Raw genomic sequence first — 22,257 nt, forward strand, 5'->3', positions numbered from 1 at the left:
GCGGCCGCCGCTGATTGGTCGGCGGCTATGCCTTTCGTGGGAGGAGCGGGGAAGGGGGAGAAGAGGCAGGAGGCTCAAGCGGCGCCGCACTGCCTGACGGTCTTGGTAGTGCGTTTCTGACTCCCAAGCGAGGCGGGGTGCGGCTAGAAGACTACGCTTCCCAAGACGCTCCGCGGCAGGCAGTGCTCCCGATTGTTGTGAATATGTATCAGAATGTTAATGACCCGCCGCTGCTAAATTTGGTCAAAGGAGTCACCTCGGCAGAGAGTGTTGTGAGAGCGGTTCCGAGCGGAGGGGCCGTTCCGGGGCTGCCGCTTCTCCTCCTCCTTCCTCGCGGCCGAGATTGAGAGTTTAGAAGGGAAGAAGGAAAGCCGAGGACGGAGAGAGAGGAGGACGAGGAATCAACAACAACAAGAGCGATCAATCTATCCTTGTTTTGGTTTTTGAGAGGAAGGGAGAAATACAAGAGGGAAGGAAGAGCGTGGCTCTCTCCGTGTGTGTGTGCGTCTCCGCGCGGGAGGGAAGGAAGCAAAACACCACAACAAAAGGTGATTGTGCCGAGAGAGAGAGAGAGAGAGAGAGAGACGCCGGAGCGAGAAGAAGCCTTGTTTTTGTATTTCCGGGAATCTTTTGCCAAGGAAGGGGATCGAGGCTCGGCGAGGAAGATCGATAAAAGTTTTCAAGAGGCAGCCAGTAGAGCCCGGCGCGAGTTTGCCTCGTCGGAAGGCTCGGACGCGTGTCGAGAAGCGGCAGGAAGGAAGCGAGGAAGGAGGATGCGGCGGGGACAGTGATCGCCCGCGGGGAATGTGGCTCGGGTCGCCCCTTTCTGCCGAGGACAGAGCCTCCGCCTTCGCCTCTTCTCCGCGCTCTTCCTCCTCCTCCTCCTCTTCGCCGCCTTGTGTCCCCGGGGCTGGGAGAGGACAGGCGCTCTTCCTCCTCCCTCCATGAGCTGAGTCCGGGCTTCTCCTTTTGTCGCTGCCCCTTTTATTTTGTTTGGTTTTGGTTTTTTGGCTCCTTCTGCTCTTTGCTGGCCCAGAGCGAGCTCCCACCCCGCTGGCTTGGATGATTCGCGACCTGAGCAAGATGTACCCCCAGTCCAGGCACCCGGTGAGTCCGGAGAAGAGGGGCCTTTGGGGGGTGGGTGGAGGGGGCAGAGAGAGAGGAGGAGACGGTGTAAACCAAGGGGCTCTTCCACACAGCCCCATATCCCAGAATATCTGCTTTGAACTGGGTTATCTGAGTCCACACTCGGATAAGGTGGGATTTTCTGCCGATATTCTGGGATACAGGGCTGTATGGAAGGGCCCTGGGTTGCTGTGAGTTTTCCGAGCCGTGTGGCTACCTCTCCTGACGTTTCGCTCACATCTATGCCAGGCATCCTCAGAGGTTGTGAGGTCTGTTGGGAAACTATGCCAGCGAGGTTTATATATCCGTGGAATAATGTCCAGGGTGGGAGAAAGAACTCTCCAAGTGTGAATGTTGTAATTGATCACCTTGATGAGCATCGAAGAGCCTTGCAGCTTCAAAGCCTGGCTGATTCCTGCCCTGGGGGGGGAATTCTTTGTTGGGAGGTGATTCGCCTGGCTGTGGGCGGAAGAGGAGAGGAGGATGCGAAGGAGGAAGAGTGTAGAAAGCAAAGTCCCCTACTTTGCTTTCAGAGTCCCTTCACCCCCTTCAAATCCCCCCAAAATCTTCCCCACCAAATGCCGCCAACTCTCCAAATCCCCACCATTTCTTCCCGTCTACTCTCTCCCTCAAATCCCCCACTTTCGCCCCCCAAATGTCCCCCCTTTCCAAAGTCTCGCCTGCCAAGCCCACCGAAAGAGGAAAGAGACCCCCGCCGCCGCCGCCCGCCCTTCCACGCAAATGAGGCCAAGGAGGGAGGGGAGAGTTGGGCGAAACAATTGAGTTGTAGCCATTTTCTTATTGTTGTCTTTGGCTTTTGCGGGCTGCGCCGTGTCGGGAGCGCGAGGGTGGGGGGAGGCGGGCAGGGTCGCCTTGATCGCGCTTTCCCCGGAAACGAAAGAGGGCTGGCAGGATCTCGCCCCGCTTTGGGTGGGTCTTCAGGCTCCTCTTTCTTTGCTTTGGCTGGGTCTTGACGAGCCTCCCCCCCCCTTTCTTCGCCCCTGTGATTTCCTCTTTAGCCCCTTTGATCCGGGCCCGTCTATTCCCCTCTCCGACCACATCCCCCCTCCCTCCCTCTAAAGCCTCCCAAGTCTCGGGGCTGCGGATGGTGAGGTTGGGAAGAGACTCCAAACCCAGACCCTTCAATTAGAGGTTGCTAGTGGGATGGGCAAGGCCGTCCGTGTGTCTCTATCTCTGTGTCTGAGTGAGGATGGAGAGACAGAAACACTCTCTCTGTGGGCCCTTCCACACAGCCCTATGTCCCAGAATATCAAGGCAGAAAAAACCACAATACCTGCTTCCACACAGCTGAATAAAATCCCACATTATCTGCTTTGAACTGGGATGGACTCAATGTGGACTCAGATATTTGCGTTCAAAGCAGATATTGTGGGTTATTCTGCTTTGATAGTCTGGGTTATATGGCTGTTTGGAAGGGCCCTGGGTTATCTGAGTCCACACTGTCATATATTCCTTTCAGAGCAGATAATGTGGGATTTTCTGCCTTGATATTCTGGGATATAGGGATATATATGTGTGTGTCTTAGAGAGAGAGGGGGGAGGGCCGCATGCCCTCACCTAGTGAGTTTTTAAATAGCTCTTTTCATTAATGATGTATGGCTGACCTCGCCAGGCGTGTGTGTGCGTATGCATGTGTGGTGTGCGCGCACCCAATGGGCCGGCAGAGCTGAGGAGTAATTAAACCATTTTCCCCTCTCCCCACTGCTTCTAGGCACCGCATCAGCCTGCTCAGCCCTTCAAATTCACCATTTCGGAATCCTGTGATCGGATTAAGGAGGAGTTTCAGTTTTTGCAGGCTCAGTACCACAGGTAATGAATGATGTGTTGACTTTTTCCTAATCCCTGTGTGTTTGCTGATCAGCACTTGTCCCTGACCCACACTGACAAAGCCATGGAGAGGCATCCTCACCTTCCCCCACCCCCATCTTTTTCCCTTCCTTGATTCTTAAAATCATACACTTAGCTCCAATAAGATCTGTCTTTTCCCCAGTGACTATGACCCCATTTCCAAGTTTCTCACCCCCAAATCAGCACCTTTGTCTTGTCATGAAGATTGGTTTGGGAGGTGGAGGCTTCAGGATATCCAGAGTGTGCTTTCACACATCTCAGACTTACTTCCTCACTGTACTTTGAAACCACAACAAGGGCAGATTTTACCCAAGTGGAAGAAGTCCTCCCGTAAAACCTTAGCCTCGGCAGATCTGTTGCCATAACACAAATGAAAGGGCTCTTTTGGAGAGCTGGAAGCAAAACCAGAGAAATGCTTTAAAGAGTTTGAGAAGCTGTTGCGGGTGAGTCCCCGTCCCCCCAAATTTAGGGGCTCAGTCGAAAATGATGGTGTTTTTGTCCTTTTGGGTACTGTACCAATATTGTTTGGGAGGCGCCTGCCTCTCTTTTGACCCATCTCCTCCACCCTCCGCATGATGCTTTGCCATCGTGTCAGGTGTTGATAAATTGGAACTGTGTCTGGAGTGTTCTCTCATTATCCTGCAGGTAGAAGTGCTTCTGAGTCTCCTTGACAAACAAGGTCTCCCAAGATTGTTGCCTCGGCTTTTAAAAGCAGGCAGGCAAGGAGAGCGCAAAGGAGGCTTCATTGCTCACAAGATGTCGCTTGTCGAGGCTGTTGTGTTGCTTTCTTTGAAACCTTTTCAACCCTTTTCTGGCTTAGAGTGGTTCCTTAAAGTTTCAGGGCAATCAAGATCACATGTAGAAAAAAAAATCCCAGCTTAACTAGCAACCTTTTCAGAAGGGAATTTTACAACAGTGGGCGATTTTATGTTTGGCAATCCTCAAGCCTTCTAATAAATCCTTTCTGTAAGCTGGTCTGTGGTTTTTCTTTCTCTCCTTGTCCGAGTCATTGGCATTTGCTTCAAAACTTTACTACATCTTGTTGGAGCAGAAGACAAGCATAATCTGCCAGAAAGGAAAACAATGGTGATGTTTATCCTTGTTTTTAACTTTATTAATATTGTAGTGGCCTCCTGAGAATCTAGTATACTGAGAAGATGTAAAAAAGTGACATTCTTAAATATTCAAGGATGTTTTTCATTTCTTGAACAGTCTAAAGCTGGAGTGTGAAAAACTCGCCAGTGAAAAGACAGAGATGCAGCGACATTATGTCATGGTAAGTGAGTAGCATAACGAATTCAAAATGTCTATTGTATGAGTGTGGTCTATGAAGAGGGGAATGCTCAGCTTGCTCAAGGCAGTCAGCTAGCTTATGATAGCGTTGCTGTTAAGATGAAGGTTCCCTTATGGAAACCCTGGATCTAAAGGATTTTTTTTGCCTACTTAATATTGGCATCTGTGATGTGAAGCGTTCTTTTGTGAGACAGCCCACTTGGACCAAGGCAAAGATGTCCCCCAACTCCAGGTGGCAGAATATCCTTGATGCTTCTCTATAGGAGGAAATCTTTAGAATCAATCCCCTTATCTCTTTCACATGTTGATGAAGATCTGTTTAGCTGCCCAGAGGCAGATCTGTGTTTCCTTATTGCCTTGGAGATGAAAGGTCTCACATCTCAGTCTCCCTGCTTCTGCCTCTCAGTTGTGTGGAATATATCTGTGTTTCAAAGGGAGAGATTTGCATGATCAGTGGTAAGGAGGAGACGGGCTCTTAATGAAGTCTTCTTAAACCTGTTGCTTCTAAACTAGCTGCAGAAGGCTTCATGTTTAATTGAGGATTTCAGCAATGAGAGTTGTAGATGAATTTCCTCATCAACCCCCAATAACGGTGGACTCGCTTTAGCTGTAATCAGTGTATGATGAAGTCTCTAAACACCTAATTTTCTGATAGATTGTGATGACGCCCAAAGAGCTGTTTTCTTGCTGTTCCTCTGTGCTTATATGAGGAAATAATTGCTTTCTTTATGTGATGGAGTGACTGGGTTTTAAGGAGGACAATAACCTTGAGAGATAGTCCGCCTCCTCGCCAAAGCACAAACAATCCATCAAAGCTTTATATTCTGGCCTTCATCTGTCTAATATGGCTAGCATAGTGCAAACTGACAGAACTGAGCCAGTCTACAGTACAGGAAAAATATTTTTTACAAACAATACCACATCTGTTTTAACTATGAAATGCTTTGCTGTTTTGTTTCTTTACAAACCCTGCATTTAATTGTAGTCACTCTATGCCTGTAATTTAGAGATTTGAAGGAGTAGTCTTGTTTCTGTTCCTGATTTATGATCCTATCTCCTTTCTAGCCTTTTCAGCATTTTAGAATCTTAAATGGCTGCTGTGGAGCAAATTGTATATTTGGATGTATCTTTTATGCATTTGTCAGTTTGTCTTTTTTGTAATTTTGATATGTACATGCTTTACTTCTATATTTCCAGGCAAACTTTAGCATGGTTGTTTAACAACTTAGAATTAAAGGCAGACTATTAAAATGTTTGATATTTGTAGGTGGAAAGCCTGCATAACCCTTCAAAGGACTACAAAGGGACTGCATTTGTATGATTACAAAGTCTAAAATTAACTCATTTTCCTTTTCCCCCTTAGTATTATGAAATGTCGTATGGGTTGAATATAGAGATGCATAAACAGGTAGGCAAAGTATTCTCTCTTAACATTACATTTCGTTTTAAGCTACTATACTTGTTTCTTTGTTGTGTGTTTGTAATGTGGTTATGATGTTTTCATTCAGTGTAACAGAATGGGATTCTCTAAGCATGAGATAAGAGCCTATGCAGCTTGGCATTGTTGCCCCCGATTTCCTGCAAGTCAGACACTCCCCCCCCCCTTTTTGTGTGTGTGCAAAACCTGTTACTGTAGAATAGTTACTTTTTCCCTCGTTGGATGTATCTAGTGATTGCAAAATCAGAACTGTAGATTCAAGCTTTTCAACTTGCAATCTACTGTCTTGTAGAACAAAGGTAGACAAATACAGATTATATGGCTCTGATGCCAGCCTATGGTGAAGAGATTGCTGTCTTCCTTTAGTTAAATGATAGGTGGTTGGGATTTTTTAGAGGTACATAGATTGATAAAAGAAAATGTTTGCAAAATGAATTAGTCATTCCCAGGACTATTGAGGTGGACCTACCAAATGAGCCTAAGCTCAGACACAACCTCGATGCTGTAGGCTAGCAGTTAAGCTAAGATTAGTAGTTTACACTGAAGTGTAGCAAATCAGATGATCTTTTTGTGTAATTTTCTTGAATGGTCTTAACTTTTCCTGGTAGAGAACTGAGAATGGTTGGCCTGTTTTCCAATGAGAGGGTTTTTTCTTTAGTGTATTTTCTCTTGTGAACGTATTTCAGGAAGTGTTGATTGATTTAATTTTCTCAAAACTGTATTGTCTGGAAAGAAATGGTGACAGTAGAACTGTTACTTGTGACCAGTATGAAATGTGTACTTGAGAAAAGTTGCCTTAGGAATTAGTATATCCTTTCATAATTTATTCCTATATTTACAATTTAAAGTATTCATCGATGTTGGAGACCTCTTGAGTAGGCAGAATATCAATATCCTCCCTTGTAGCTAAAATATATTTTATATCTACTGAACTATGTTATCATATGCTAGCATGGAAATATGCTACATATGCAGATTGGAACCTTTCAGGTGTTGGGGAAATGTGCAGACAATCATTGAATTGACATTAATATTAAAGTTAGTAAGTGTGCTCCATTTTGGAACAACTGGAAGAATCCAGTGGGAGACATGGTGTAGGCTTTCTTGATAAGGACCTTTAAGTATTTAAATATGGAAATACCCTTGTGGTACAATCAGTGCCAAAAGCACAAGTTTTTTTTTGGGGGGGGGGTGGCATTATAATTGATAATATGTAAAAGCTGATGTATAATAATGTAGTACTTATGAAGCAAATTGGTAGCCATAAGTCTACTGTATCAACTTGCCACATGGTTCCCGTGGGTTTTACAGAGTATCTGTTTGTTCCGCAGTGCATTTAGAATAATTAAATACAGGCATCTAGACTTTAAAACATGTTAGGGAAAACACCCGCTAGCTGTGAAACAGGTGACTATATCACTAGGGATGGAGGAGAATTGGAAAATACGTTGAATTAAAAAAGGTATTTGACTTCGGCAAAAAAATAAGCAGTTGGGCTTTCTGAGAAAATTGTATTTAATATATGAATGTGCTGATTTGGAAGGATGGAGTTTAATTAGAATATAATTTTTTTCCCTATTACTGTCATTTCTATTCATGTTAGCAATGTAAACACTCCACCCTCTCACAGTGTACTCCTTAATACTTTTTTTATCACATACTGCTGACTCTAATGAAATGCAACAACGAAAGTGGTTCATGGAGATATCATTTTGAAAAATCTTATCTTTTCATCTCTCTCTTCTTTGCTGTGTAATATGTGAGCTCGGTAATGAAGCTCGTGGTACATATTCATCCGCCCTGTGGCTCTGAAACTACAGAATATTTCCAATCTGATGTCATGGCCGTTTTGAAATCTTCATTGGTGCACAGACCCACTTCTGTGGGAACAAAACCATCAGACCTACATCTTTTCTTGCTCTTCCTTCTCCAGTGCCATTCTACTTGCTTGGGGCTGAGTGACTTTGGGGATTATTTGTGGATTTTGTTCTTATATTCAATCATCAAAATCCTAGGGGCAGTTTTATCACATTATGGGATACTTACAGCTCTCCAAACCGCCTACTTATTATATTTCCTTTCCCTCGGCCCCCACATTTCCCTCTCCCTGCCTGCCCCCACCAAAACACAGAGGCCTATCTATCTTTATTTGTTTTCCTAGGCAGACAGCCTTGGTTCCCCTTAGCTCCTTTTCCAGATGTAGACGCTGGATGCCCTTGTAATGGAAAGCAGGCAATAATGCAGTGAAGTTGCCCTCCGGCATAATTGGGCCTAGTTCTCAAGATCAGGTTAGGCTTATTCGCTTATTAGATTTGTGTCTCGGAGGGTTCAAAAGCAGGGCTCCCTGGAGTCCCCGAAAGTACCCTAGTAATTGGTGGCCCTGATATCATCGAAAACCTCTGTGTATTTTTTTCTGTTAGAGCGTCTGTTCTTCTTGGCTGCTTCCAGCCGCTGAATATTTATTTTCTGAGGAATTTTTCACTGGAACAGAAAATGATTGCTGGGATGGAGTCATGACTCTGTGATTTAGCAAATTGATAAAAGGATGAAAGTGCAGAGCTGTGTGTGTGTGTGTTTTCATGCCTTGGGGTAGGTTGGGGGGTCGGGGAAGCTGTGATGAGTTTTATTTCCTCCCCCCCCCCCTTTTGCAAGACTGATCATCAGTCATCCTATGTTGATTTTGATAGAAGACTATTAAAGTGAAACCTATGGGGAATTTGTCATTCTGAAAGGAAAGCTAATGTAATTAGTACCAATTAAAGTACATTTAGTAAATTGGATTTAATCTTAATTAAGCCTGCATAATGTTGCCAATTTTTAACAATTATGTTTGAGAACATAATTAATTTAGATTTTGGTAACTGAGTAAATAGCATTAGACTGATAGAATTAGTTCACAGAATTATTTTGGTTTTTTTTTTAAAATAAACACCAAACAACACTGGTGTGTGGCATAAAATCTTTCATTTTTAATTTGTTTATGGTACTTGTTGCTAAGATCAATATATTGAAGTAGATATATTAGGAGATGCCTGAGGAATGTGAAAAATGTAATACCTTCATATGGTCAGTTGTTAATCATGAATATTCTTATATAGAAGCAAGTGCCTTGAACCCTGCAGGATTTATTCTCAGTCAGGACTGCTTACAATTGGCTGGTAGATATATTAAACAGAAAGCGAAATGAAAAATGAATTGATGTTTATAGTTGGGTATATAACCTTTTTGCATTTTGCCTAAATCCCACTGTATTATAAAAAAATAAGTAACTCACAATCCCTAATAATGACTTTCTAGCTGTTTGGATTCTTTTTCTGTTGATAATTCACTTTGTTGATTATTACACTGTATAATAATTTCATCAAGTACTGAAAGTCTTTTACTCAAATGTTCGAATCAGCATTTGGCTGCAGATAAGACACTTATGAATAGGGTCAGTGGGAAGTTAAATTGAAGGGAAATATTCTAGTTTTTTTCTGACTTTTTTTCTGACTTGAGAACACAGCATTGCTTTGTACTTCAGCACGGCATATTGTGTAGTTCAAAGAATTCTCAAACAGATCTCTGTTTCCTATGTATTCTTTTTAAAAGGAAGACTAGCCCTTGAAACTGGCTAAAGGGAATGACATTGGTGTGTGTGTGTGTGTGTTAAATTTCAGGACAGAGGTCTTCTCCTCCCTTTTCCTCTGATTCCTTCCAATCCATGTAAATTTTATTACTCGTCTTGGACAACAACCATTTGAGTGCTGCTAAAATATTAATTGAGTAGAAATGAAAGGGCCCTGGCCAGCTGATAGGGTATCATAATCGTAGCTCCAGCAGTCGATGGTAAATGATGATAAATGGCATTAGGAACCTTTTAGCAAACTGTAATAACTACAAGGAGGGAAGTGGTATGGATTTGCATTATATCTGATACCCTCTGGTACCAAGTGGATTGCCAATACTGCTTGTTTAGCATTTTCTAAGGGCAATAGGATATTGATTTCTGACTTACAAGGAACAGCTCTATTTTCGCCATTGAAAAGTATTGCAGGTTGTTAAGAAGAAATTGACTTGAAGAGGCCTGACTGCTGCCCATCATGGAGCAAATAAAGCAAAACTGCCGAAGCATGGTGGTGCAGTGAGATGGGGCCCTCAGCAATTTGTTGCTATTAATTTACCATGCTCGACAGCAAATCAATCGGCATCTACTTCATCTGCTGGAGAAAATGCTGTCCAGGGCAGATAAAAGGCCTGGCATAGTACAGGGAATAGACTGGATTGGCCAAACAGAGGCTGCAGTTAATGTGTAAATAAGTGAAATCAAGGCCGCTGTTGCAGAGGAAGCTGTTTTTAATTAGGTTGGGGGCTTTATAGGGAGCTATTTAAGAAAGGAGCACAGAGCTGGGAGGGAGGACAATTTATTGCTGACTGGGTTAATATATGGTTTGTATGACATCCTAGCCTCTCACCTCCCATACTGCATGGGCTTAGCACATTTTTCTGCTAAAAGGCTCATTTATTTAAACCTGAGTAAAGCTTGTACTATTTTTCATTTCCATGGCTCTTGGATGTTTATATTGAGAGTTTTTTTTTGCTATTCTGTTTGTAACATAGGGTTGTTCAGAGCTTGGCATGTTTACTGAAGGCTCAGAAGGAGGGTGGTCATTTTGGATCCTCCTCATACTATTAGACTCCCCAGCAGCCCTAGCTAGGATAAGCTATGGCAAAAGCTTATGGGGGATGAATTCCAATAATTTGGTGAATGCAGATGTTGCTGTTATCCCACATGTTGCACTCTAGGTTTGCCTAGCTTAGCATCAGATCCTCTCTGGGAAGGAGTTCAACAACCATGAGTCATCTGTAGCAGTAGCCATTGATGGATACCCAATAGTATTGGCCAAGATTTGGCTTGTCCACTGCATGATCCTCAAATATGCACACTCTTTTTTCCTGCAGTGGAGAAACACTTCCATTCCTAGTGGCATTGTTCATGAGAAAAAGAAGGCAGAGAAGCAGCTGGTGGCTGCTACTAGTCCTTATTTCTACATATTTTCTCTCTAGGGCAGCAGTATTAAACTCTGCCTTTGTTGGGGATGGAGCACATGACAGTGGCAGTAAGAGCAGCAGTTGCCTCCGTCTACCTGCTTAAAGCAAATTCTTGCAGGTAGCAGTGGTTCCTAGTAGTAGACATAGCCATCTGGGCTGAATAAACTGGAGAGGAGATGCAGACGTGGCAGCCATTTGGCACCCCAAGTAGCAAGTGAAAAGACTACCAATTCTGGTGGTTCTGATGTCATCAGGATGATCAAGTTTCTCTGGGCTTCAGTCTGAATGCTAAAGGAATCATTCAAGGTCTTTAATCTAGTCTGAATAGGGTTCAGCACCTTGGATAGCGCTTCTAAATTTCAGGCTAAAGCCAGAACATTACAATGAAATGACATAATGAGCGACAGATAAATTGTGTCTCTGTGGCACAGTATACACTCAGCCCTTGGTATCCATATGGGTTGGTTTTAGGATACCAAAATACAGAGATGCTCAAGTTGTTTATATGGACACTCTGCAGCATTACCTGTATGGTGTCCTGTCCTTCCCCAAACCTCTTTCAGTTTGAAATATCTAACCTGCCCAGCCCTTTGCATAGATATGTGGCTAAGCTCTTCACACAAGACTTGCAAGCCCAGTAATAGAGGTCTCCATTCATAGTAAGCCTTTGTGAATGCCAGTGGCAGGAATACACAGAGCTTTGCGCCAAGGTCTGATCCTTGAAACACTTGTGCATCAAGTTGGATTCAATGGAAGGAGTCTATGCTGGGTGGTGATGGGATTGACTGGCACCAGCTGCCTTGCAGCGTTTTAATTTTTGTATACATTTTATCATGTTTTAATTGCTTTGTTTTATAGTATATTTGTTGCTGGCCCTCATGGCAGAATGTAAGCCGCTCTGAGTCCCCTCGGGGAGAAGGGTGGGGTATAAATGCATGTAATAAATAATAAATACTATCCTGGGCCTCTTTCCTGTTCCTCTGCTGGGCAGTTGGGCTCGGACCTTCACTAGCATTCCCCTGTGGCTGGTGGCAATGTGAGTGTATAGATAAAGTCACATCAGTTACCCATTTGGTGCCCCCTTTCCAACTTCCAGACTGCAGCAAGACTCCCTGTTTTTTTTTGTTTTTTGTTTTGTTTAATATTTTTGAATTATGGATCCAGAGGACTGTATGTGGTTTTCAAATAGACACACAATTAATAATGCACAGAAAGTCTGATGTGTAAAAGGGTTCCAGGTGAACACAGTTGTCCTCATGCATCACTTTGCTGTTATTCTGAAAATCCCCTATGTGTAGGAGCTTAAGATTTAGGTGGGGGATCAATCTCCTGTACTCTCAAGCATCCTGTGTATTGGAAGATCTCTGTATCTTTCTTTATATTCTCATTATATATCTTGATAATTGGTGGAAATTCAAAAACGTTTGTGTCAAGTTTTAAATGGCATCCCTGTTTGTTTGACCTCCTGACTATCCCTGTGTTTTGGCTTGCAAATGAGCTTGGGCATGTGAGTAGAATTACAAAGTGTATGTGTGCTATATTGATCTGTGGCTGCCGATGTGTTGCCCTCTATTTGAAGGGAAACTGGTGAAGCAACTAGAATTACACTGCTTGAATTTTCTCACCATTTATAAACAGTAGGAAAGATTTAATCGAGATACAAGCAGCGAGGGAGTAATAGTCAGGAGAAGGACTGGGAAGCTTCAAAATAGGGTAGACTCGAAGTGAAAATGTAGAGATGGTGGCTTCTCAGCAGGGTTAAAGAAAGCGGGATGGGAGCCCTACTTAGAGGTTTTCTATCAAATTTCAAAATATATAAAGCAGCTTGACAAATCAACGTGACAGCCAAACCTTATCTTTCCTAATTTAAGATGATTCACCCTACACTGTGAAACTGGTTTGGTCAAATAGCTCATTTAGGGGTCCAGTCCACATCTTCCCTCTGAGGCTGACATTTGGCTTGCATAGCTCTCTGGCTGTGGAAGGATTAATAACAAGAGCACATGTGTGTTTGTGTGTGTGTGGGGTGGGGGTGGGGAGCATTGTTGGCAGAAGAAGTCCTGCTGTGTATAGGGCAGTGAGCTTGAGATCAAAAGAGATACATGTGGGGGACTAGGTCATCCATTTTGTTCTCTGAGATGTGGAGCTACATAATTCTCTATGTAAGTAAAGTGTACTTTTATCTGAATCAGTATTTTAAGTCTTCATTCTGCTAGAAACAGTGCTATGAGATTACTTGTTCCTCTTTGCTAAAGGAACAAGTTATTAATAAATACGTATTCCTGATTTTATTTTTAAGAAAGCCACTTTTTGCTAAGATGGAAGATTTGTAGTGGGAAATGTTAGGGTTAGAATACTATGCCACTGTTACTAAGGAGTAAGTAACATTGAATAGCATAGGTTTTTCCTAAGACCACAAAATGTATTGTGTGGCATGTAGCATTAATCTAACAAACATTGAGCTTTTCTATTTTATGTCTTTTCATTCTTCCAGTGTAGAACCTGGATTGTAACATTAAAATAAAATACAACGGGAATCCTTAATATATAACCTCTCTCACAAAGATCAAATTAAAACCAAGCAGATTTTAAAAGTCATAAAAAGATTATAAAAAAGGGGGCGGAGCAGGTTACAGCACATTTCTATTAAAAGGCCCTTCCACAGCAGCTGGTTAGTGATTAAAAGACTGGGTTGTTGTGAGTTTTCTGAGCTGTATGGCCATGTTCCAGAAGCATTCTCTCCTGATGCTTTGCCCACATCTATAGCAGGCATCCTCAGAGGTTGTCATACACCTCATATGGATGCCTGCCATAGATGTGGGGAAAACGTCTTGAGAGAATGCTTCTGTAACATAGCCATACAGCCCGGAAAACTCACAACAACCCAGTGAATTCAAGACATGAAAGCCTTCAACGACTATAAGACTGTCTGAATTAAAAGATTTTGATGACCATTTTATGAACAAGTTATGTTTCAAATGAAATGAGATTAGAACCCATTTTATCTGATGGTGAATAAATATATTTCAGATCCTAAGCTGACAGTTGTGAGGATGACTGAACTGAATGATACCCAAAGTGATTTGTGTGTGTGGATGTATTTATGCATTGCAAGCATAAAACTATTCTCTATTTTGTTAAGGCACTAATTTTAGTGCTATCACATTCTATTTTACATAAGCCTTAGCTACTTGTACTGCTTGAATTTGAATAATTAGGCTTTCTTATAGCTGAGGGAATGTGCGTGTCCCACAGGATCCCTGTTTGTATAATTGGGGAAGGGCTTTACTACATGCTAGTATATTGTCTATATATATGAAGAGTCTTTTCACTAGGATGGAGTTGTAGGTTCTATCGGATATTAGAGCTTTATCATTCTTGTGATAAAGCATCTTGATTTGGTCATCTTTGTTCTTCAGAACAACACTAGAACAAATAAATCCATGCCTTCGTACATCCATAGTCTTAAACCAGAGTTCTCCAAACCTTTCATATTGGTGACCTGCTTTTTAGACTTTGCATCATTTTGCAACATGGTTATTCAGTTTTACTGGCAAACTGAAGGTTAAACTAACCCCTTATAAGAGATAATGGGCACATACATAAATTGTAATGACTCAGTATATGTGGGACACAACCAATCTCATAAAAATCTTTCATTTATATTTTTTAAAAATATATGATTTGTAAGGTAATAGCATACATTTCCAAGATTTTTGTAATTTATGAGTAATGTAAATATGTGCAATATATATATATATGTATGTATATATGTGTGTGTGTGTGTGTGTGTGTGTATATATATATATATATATATATATATATATATATATGAAATTACTACTTAACATTTTAGTTCAGCTTCGCCCCTTTCCTAAGACAGCAATTATTTCTCATTAAGTAGTTCGATTCTTCAGTGTTTGAGCTGGATTCACTGTTTTACTAAAAGAGATTCCAGTTAAGTTACCTGGGACTTCACAGAACAGCTGATGCAAGGGAGAACACTTAGCTGTTCTCATTAGGATAGCGGCCAGCTCACTAGGCAGCGATTATTCCTGGTGGTGGGGCCAAAAAGAGGCTTAGGGAAGACCTGGCTGCTTTCAGCAGTAGGGGGTGGGGGCACCTGACCTGCAGCAGTGAGCTCATGGGGTTTCAATACTTTTGTTCTGATCCAAGCAGCAAGGGAGGAGGCTCAGCTGTTCTTATTAGGACAGCACCCAGCTCCCTAGGCAGATTTTATTCCTGGTGGCAACAGCAGGGGAAGAAATTCTGGGGAGCACATTGTTTTGCCCTCCACACTTTTGTCTCCCAAGCTTTTTCAGGCGACACACCTAGACACTGCAGCGGACACTCCGGTGTGTTGCAACACAGTTTGGAAAGCTCTGATCATAAACACGTATAAAAATAACAATAGGTCATCCATATGTTATATCAGGGATGGCAACTGGGGGACTGGAGGTGACTGGAGGTGACTTTTACACACACATCCTGCAAAGAGCCTCCCACCTCTTTACATTGTTTCTTTTCGAAAATGGTAACTGGGAGTAATGTCACATCACTTTACTTTGAAGGAGAAGTAGAAGAAATACGGTATTTGAGAGGGACTGAGACTTTGGGGAGCAGATTGAGTGGGGTTGTGTGTTTGCACAGTTTTCAGAACCACCCTCACCCCCCTTGAAAGTCATACCTTTTTGTTTAAATGGGAGGTTGTTCGAGGAATCAAGGAAACTAATGACCTTCTTTAGTGGGACCGGAACCTATATTGGCTGTAGTTGTCTCACCAATGTACTGTCTTCAAGTTTCTGGGAATGGAGACTATGTGCCACTGAAAATGTAAAATCAATTGAAATGTTACTCCATAGTTTATATTTGCAATGTTTTTGATGGCAATTTCTTTGGCAAATGCACAGGATATAAATATAAGTGTCAATAAGAAGTGGACCCACTCCTGATAATAGAAGTGAGCTTTCTGTGTTTGTCAACATTCTATTCATTGCTGAAATGATATGAGTATTTTTGTTTCATTTCTTTTAATTATTCTAGGGCTCCTTTGAAGGAAAATAGGTTCTGTTTTTAAATTTCGGGTACGACTGTGTACTTAGAAGGGTTACAGAAGGTCTGTGCCACTTCTGAGACAAGTCATTTGTACTATTTCTTTTAGAAAGTACTTGGTTATATCCTTCTGGAGAAAGTTTTGTCTTTCTTAAGAATATAGTGCTTGTGATGTGTAGAGCATGCCACTACTCCCTTCTTTCTTTATACTACAGTGCAGAACTGATCTCAGCAGGTCTAATGCTAATTGGCAAATGTACATCAACTTGTAATGGCAAGCCTCTAATAAAAAAATGCTGCTAATATTCTTCTTAATTGAAGAGTGTAAACATTGGACCAATTGTCAGTACACTGAAGTGCAGACCTAAATATTTGTGTTCTCATCTCTGCCAGCAATGTGAGAGTAACACCCCCCGAGATTAGTGTAACATATTAACAATATTGTGCTGGGGCAGTAATAGGTGAGCTCTGTTCTCAACACATATTGCACAGAGCTATATGACTCTTTGGATTTGAACAGAACCTTTATCATCCCTAGCTGAAAAAAGTAGTGCTTGTGAAACATCTGATTTTGATTTGGCAAGCTTCCTACATACTGTGCTCTTTAACTAGGGAGGGAAAATACGTTTTCTGTATAATTCGGTTTAAAGCAATTTGCATAATTGTCTTTGAACAGGTAGTATATCCCCCCCTTTCATTTCCATGTTGTTCAAAACTCCCGTTCGCTTTCTGGAATGGTTTTGCCAAAACCATTGGAGTTAATCCAGAACACAAAGGCCAACTAGTCATTTGTGGGCTGCCTTGCAATTTTATCTGCCCCTCAGTGGTCCTGTGAAATTACATTATGGTGTGCAAAGCTTATATTTAACTCAATGAGAGACTGTTTGTTTTTGAAAGTGTGTGTGTGATATAGCTTAATATAGCTTTCTCTCTTTTTTAAAAAAATTACCATGTTTGAGAACATGTGCTTCAGCAACTGGGAAGTCTATACATCCAGGGGTTTTTGGTAGATGACAGCTCATAAACAGTTCAGACTGTAAGAAATCTGGCCCTTGTTATATGAAGAGGGAGTCTTTCTGAGTTCAAAAGTCATATTCCTTCTCAACATCTGTTACTTCCAAGCTCAAATAAAGATCACCTATGCAATATTTGGTTTGTGCTCTAGTTGAATGATCCAGTTATGGTCCAAAAATTAGAAATTGGTCTTCAGTTGGGTGTTTGGTCATAAAGGTGTTCTGTGCCAGTGATACTGTACTGCTATGGTTAATGTAATGGATCCCAAAATGCATGTTTGGGCCAAAAGATGTGCCTCAAACTCATCACCAATATGAAGAAGAATATTAAGATTACAGCAACAGTTGAATGAATGGGTAGTCCCATGTACTTGGAAGCAGATTGAACTTTGCTGGTTATCTATATATATAAAAGAGTGATGGCATCACGGCAGCGGACAAAACAACAAAAGTAAACACCCCACAACCTTGAAAATTGACAGCACAACCCCTCATCCATGCCTCTAGGTTGATACAACAAAAAGAATAGAAAAATAAAGTCCTAATTAGAGGGAGAGGAATAATTGTTTTTATCCAATTGCTGCCAGTTAGAAGGCTAAGCTCAGCTCACTTGGTCTCCTAGCAACCCACTCAGCCCAGGGGACCCTTGACCTTAACTACCAACAATTCCTCAATACTTTATTTCCCATACCACCATACTTCGCCACAGCAACGCGTGGCCGGGCACAGCTAGTGGTTATATATAGTAATATAATAATGTGGTTACTATAAGTGGTATTTGATGAGGCTAGTAGCTATCGTGCCAGTGGACATGGAAGTCACCAGCCACCCCTGAGTGGTACGCTGCCTGTGATAACCAGAAGTATATTTCATAATAATAATAATAATAAAACTTTATTTATACCCTGCCACCATCTCCCAAAGGGACTCGGGGCGGCTTACATGGGGCCCAGCCCAGGACAATACAATATAACACAACATAAAAACAACATATCATAATACAATTAACCAATACAATTGATAAAATATACAATACAACACAGAATCAAGAAAGCATAAACTTGTTCTTTGAATCACTATTCAGATGGATATAATATTGGTGGTACCTGGTAACATTCATGATATTATTCTCTTCCTACAGAAGTGACAATTGCTAATAATTATTTTTGACAAGACCTGTATATGCTACCCAAAAAGTTAATATTATTGATACATCCCAGCAGTATTCATTACTGTGCAAAAAGTGCTGGTTAATATGAAACTTTAGCAAAAGAGGACATGGTGCATAGAGACAAGTGTTATAAACAGAGGCGGTTCAACCATCAGGCCAACTAGGCATTTGCATGTGGCGCCATGCAAATGCCTAGTTGAGGCGCATGCATGTGTGCATGCATGTTGAGGCGCATGCGGGAGCATCTCAACGGCGCACCCTACAAGATGGTGCCACCTTCCGGCCAGCCTGTGCCTTCCAGGCGGTGTGTGCACTCTCAACCTGCTTCAACCGGCAGAAGGAAGCTTTCTTCTGCCAGTTGCAGTGGTTGGAGAGTGCGCTCGCCACCTGGAAGGCGGGCCCATGCCGCCGCAGGCCTGCCGGGCATGCCGGCGTACGCCCATCTTCCAGGTGGTGTGTGTGCTCTCAACCTGCGGAAGGAAGCTTCCTTCTGCCTGTTGCAGCGGCTGGAGAGCACGTTCACCGCCTGTAAGGCGGGCCCACACTGGCGTGCACCCGGCCTGTGTGCCGGCGAGCGCCCGGCCTAAGTGCCGGCATGCGCCCGCCCTGCGTGCCGGCATGCGCCCGCCCTGCGTGCCGGCATGCACGCTCTACAGGAGGCTGCCGCAGCCTTGCCTGCCACCATGGCCTCCTCCTCCTCAGAGGTTAAGTATTGCAGCGATTAGTTTGGGTGGGGGGGTCACAAAAATTCTCTTCACCTACTCTTGAAAATTGCCTAGGGACGGCTCTGGCTATAAAAATATAATATATTTAAAGAAATTTAAAAATAATAGAACAGTCTTTTCCACTTTGATGACTTTATTTTGAAACTGGAAATTGTCATCCTTCCTTTTCATGGAAAAGAAGAAAAGGTGATATATGTAGATATTGCAAATAAACTAATTTACTTCCCCGTAACACACTGTTGCTAGACCTGTTCAAAATGCATTTTAATTATGAAGAGGACAATTGTGTCAATTTGGATTAATTTTCTTCTTAGTACAAATAGTGTTTAATATTTCTCTTGTCCTCATAGTGACATCTGATGAGATATCTTTATTTTAAATGTCATAGTTCCCACAGTTAAATTCAAATTGGTACCTTTGTGGTCATAGGCAATTGTGTTGGGTGTAATGGAGTATTCTTATTTTCTTTTACTCTAAATGTGTACAGCATTTCTGTTAATCTCCATTATTTTGGAAAATCTTTTCTTCCACTTGGTATTTATTTGAAAATTCACGTATATTATTAGTGTGAGCTGATTTCAGCATTTCCTCCCACTGTCAGTAATAGTGAAAAGGAAACTGGTATTTCCTTTAAGTCATATTTTTTCTAGCTATTTTTTGTGTTGCATATTGCGGCAAATTTAAGGAAGTGTAGCAATGATCAGTGATGCTCATCTTAATATTGTGCAAATTACCAGACGTTATCTCAAATGTACAATTATGAGGGATGAAATCTGGGTAGGTTAGCCAGACGTGTTCTCAGGCTTTCATGTGACTTCTGTGGTGTTCTGAAGTCACATGTCTTTTAGCCACTTTCTGTCTGTTTCCTTCTATAACTCTGCAGTCTGCCTAAGCAGACATTTTGAATGTTGTATTAAAACAGCCAATGATTGCTGAATGTGCTTGGAAATACAGGATTCATTCTAAATCCCCTGTTGGGCTAAGGGTCAAGCAAGGGGATATATTATGGACATAGTTAGGAACTCCATTATGCTTAGGTTGGGCATCTGATGGGAGGACCTGCCTCCATCCCTGCTGTCACTGCCTTTCCCTCAGAGAGAAGAAGAGACAGACACAACTCCATCACATGTTGACTCAGAAGAAGAGACAATGCCCCCCCCCCCTCTATCCCAACCGCCACTGCTCTGACCGCAATGAGAATGAAAAGCAGGTACAGTTCCAATGTGCCTTTGCCCAAAAGCCAATAAAAGGCCCTCCCTTCAACCCAATTGCCACTGCCCTGGCCTCAAAAGGAGAGAAGAAGAGGCAGGCACAGCACCGCCATGCCTGGGCTCAGAAGATGAAGGTTCCTCCATCCATCCCTGGCCTTGGAAAGAGAGAAGAGCACCCAGCATCTGCTAAACTTAATCCCCTTACACACTGCCACCCCCCTTTCCTTATGTGAAACTTTGAGGGCAGAAAACTGTCAAATGAACAATTGTAAACTGTGTAAAGTGGCATATACATGGGTGGCATTATATCAGGAATCAACAATTGTCCTTGTATCTTATTAGTGAAAAATCTTCTGTGTGGAAAGGTGCTGACATGTGCAAAAAGATTCTCTGTTTACATACAGTTAACAGTTATATGTTACATTATTTGTTAGAAATAAATGCCCATGCTAGTTTAAGCTACTCTGATTCCAAAGTGAGACAACTGTCTCAGGTAGCAGATGCTGAGATATCCTGTGTCTGATCCTGCAGCTGATCCTTTCAAGCCCCTTGTCCTACTTTTGGTGCTGCTCTGCATGTTCCGTATCCTCAGAACTTCTGCTGCTGCCCCTGGTGTGTTGGAGGAATTGCCAGTGCTGATGTAAGGTTCAGTGCTATTCCATTTGGGTTGGGAACATGAACTCGAGCAACTGCCATCTTGCCTTTTGCCGCTGGCAGCACAAACATCTTAAGGTGAACTAAATGTCCAAATGTTATCCTTTTCTAAGATCAGGGTTCACCAAACATCAACAAACCAGTTTGCATAATTCATTCAGTGTGTTTTAAGCGGAGCCCAAGCCTTGTTAAAGTAAACAGAACTGGGCTAGATGATTGTCTGTTTCTCTTTCAACTTCCAAATCTCTGCAGCTTTCACATTTTCTCCCACCTTATTTGGGCAAAAGCATGAAAAATAAAAAGCTAACTAGAGTGATGAGTTGCCACTAACCAGCTATAGACTGCTTGCACTGCCAGTAAAGAAACAGTAAATAAGGCCTGCAGTAACGCTGTGGTTAATCCATCAACTGTTTCAATTGCATCCTTAGGCTTGGGATGCAGATTTACTGTCTCAGAAAGCACTTCTGAAAGCAAAGGGACTCGTTTCTCCTTGGCTTTTCGAAGTTTGAACCCCGAATCAACAAATCAAAATACAACAAGACCGACATACACTCTCTGCAAAGACTTAATAAAATATTTTAGTACTTGTAAGCAGTGACAGGAAAAGCTGTTTGGAAATTTAATACCACAGAGGGATGGTGAAATCGAATTTTTAAAAATATATGTATGTGTGTATCTTTGTATGTATATGGATGGATAGATAGAAGGTTAGACAGACAGACAGACAGACAGACAGATTTCTGCCAGCTATCGCTTTGGGCTGTGTACTGAAGGCAGAAACATAGTATAGGAGTATATTTGATTTAACAATCACTGCTTTCCGGGGGGAGGAGACACTAAACCCAAGGCCACTGGGTTTTGCCACCAAACTGCCTTTCCACCTGTGTTGCATAGATAAAATTGACTCCAGAAGATTATTGTCACCATTGAGAAAGCCTGAGTCATTCAGGGTGATGACACTTGGCCCTCAGCTGTGCATCAATGCTGCTTTTATTGGAAGCATGGTGAGGAGTTCAACAAATGCAGCTTCTCCAATCATTTAATTAATATGAGAAATTTTGGGCTTGAGAACAACTAAAATACAAAAATGGTGGTGCACTTCTTGAACCTCTCACTGCCACTTGTGGAGATAGTGGGAATATTTTTGGACTACAACTACCAGAATCCCTCTGCTAGCCAAAAATCTCTACTCCAAAGAAGTAACTTTTCCAGGCTTTGCACTTGTGCATCTAGGTGTACCCTTTGGTTTTACGTTATAACACTAGTTAAATGTAACAGTGACAAAGACATCTACTCCCTGCTTTTAAAATTCAATTTAACAAGCTTTAATTGCCTTTTCAATAAATGTTTGATAATGGGAGCTACTGTCTTGAAAAGTCAGAAAGGACCATATTCTCTGACAGTTGAGCAAGTGGTGATCAAAAGAGTGATTTATTTCTAATATTAATATACATTTTTGTTATTTGCCATCCAATTCCCTTTGACCTATGAAGACCTTATGAATGAGGGACTTCCAAGTCACTGCTATCAGCAGCCTTCTCAGGTCTTGCAGACTCAGGGCCATGGCTACTTGACTGAGTTTCCCATTTGTAATCTGGTCTTTTTTTTCTGTTGCTTTCCACCTATTTAAACATTATTGCTTTTTTTAATGAGTCATATTTTCTTGATATGTCTT

General features: G+C 42.1%; 1 protein-coding gene across 4 annotated transcripts in view; it reads left to right on the top strand.

The window, feature by feature from the left end:
• The first annotated feature begins 228 nt into the window (after positions 1 to 228).
• Positions 229 to 22,257, top strand: part of LOC100565159 (TLE family member 4, transcriptional corepressor) — a 176,707-nt gene continuing 154,678 nt past the window's right edge. For all 4 annotated transcript variants that reach the window (XM_008103270.3, XM_003216472.4, XM_008103271.3 and 1 more), the window contains exons 1-4: positions 229 to 1,107; positions 2,858 to 2,955; positions 4,207 to 4,270; positions 5,651 to 5,695. In XM_008103270.3, the coding sequence (XP_008101477.1) occupies positions 1,063 to 1,107; positions 2,858 to 2,955; positions 4,207 to 4,270; positions 5,651 to 5,695 (252 nt within the window). In that variant the 5' untranslated portion in view covers positions 229 to 1,062. The remainder of the gene's footprint in view (positions 1,108 to 2,857; positions 2,956 to 4,206; positions 4,271 to 5,650; positions 5,696 to 22,257) is intronic.

The sequence above is a fragment of the Anolis carolinensis genome, chromosome 2 (genome assembly GCF_035594765.1).
Source record: "Anolis carolinensis isolate JA03-04 chromosome 2, rAnoCar3.1.pri, whole genome shotgun sequence".
In the NCBI taxonomy this organism is placed as follows: domain Eukaryota; kingdom Metazoa; phylum Chordata; class Lepidosauria; order Squamata; family Dactyloidae; genus Anolis; species Anolis carolinensis.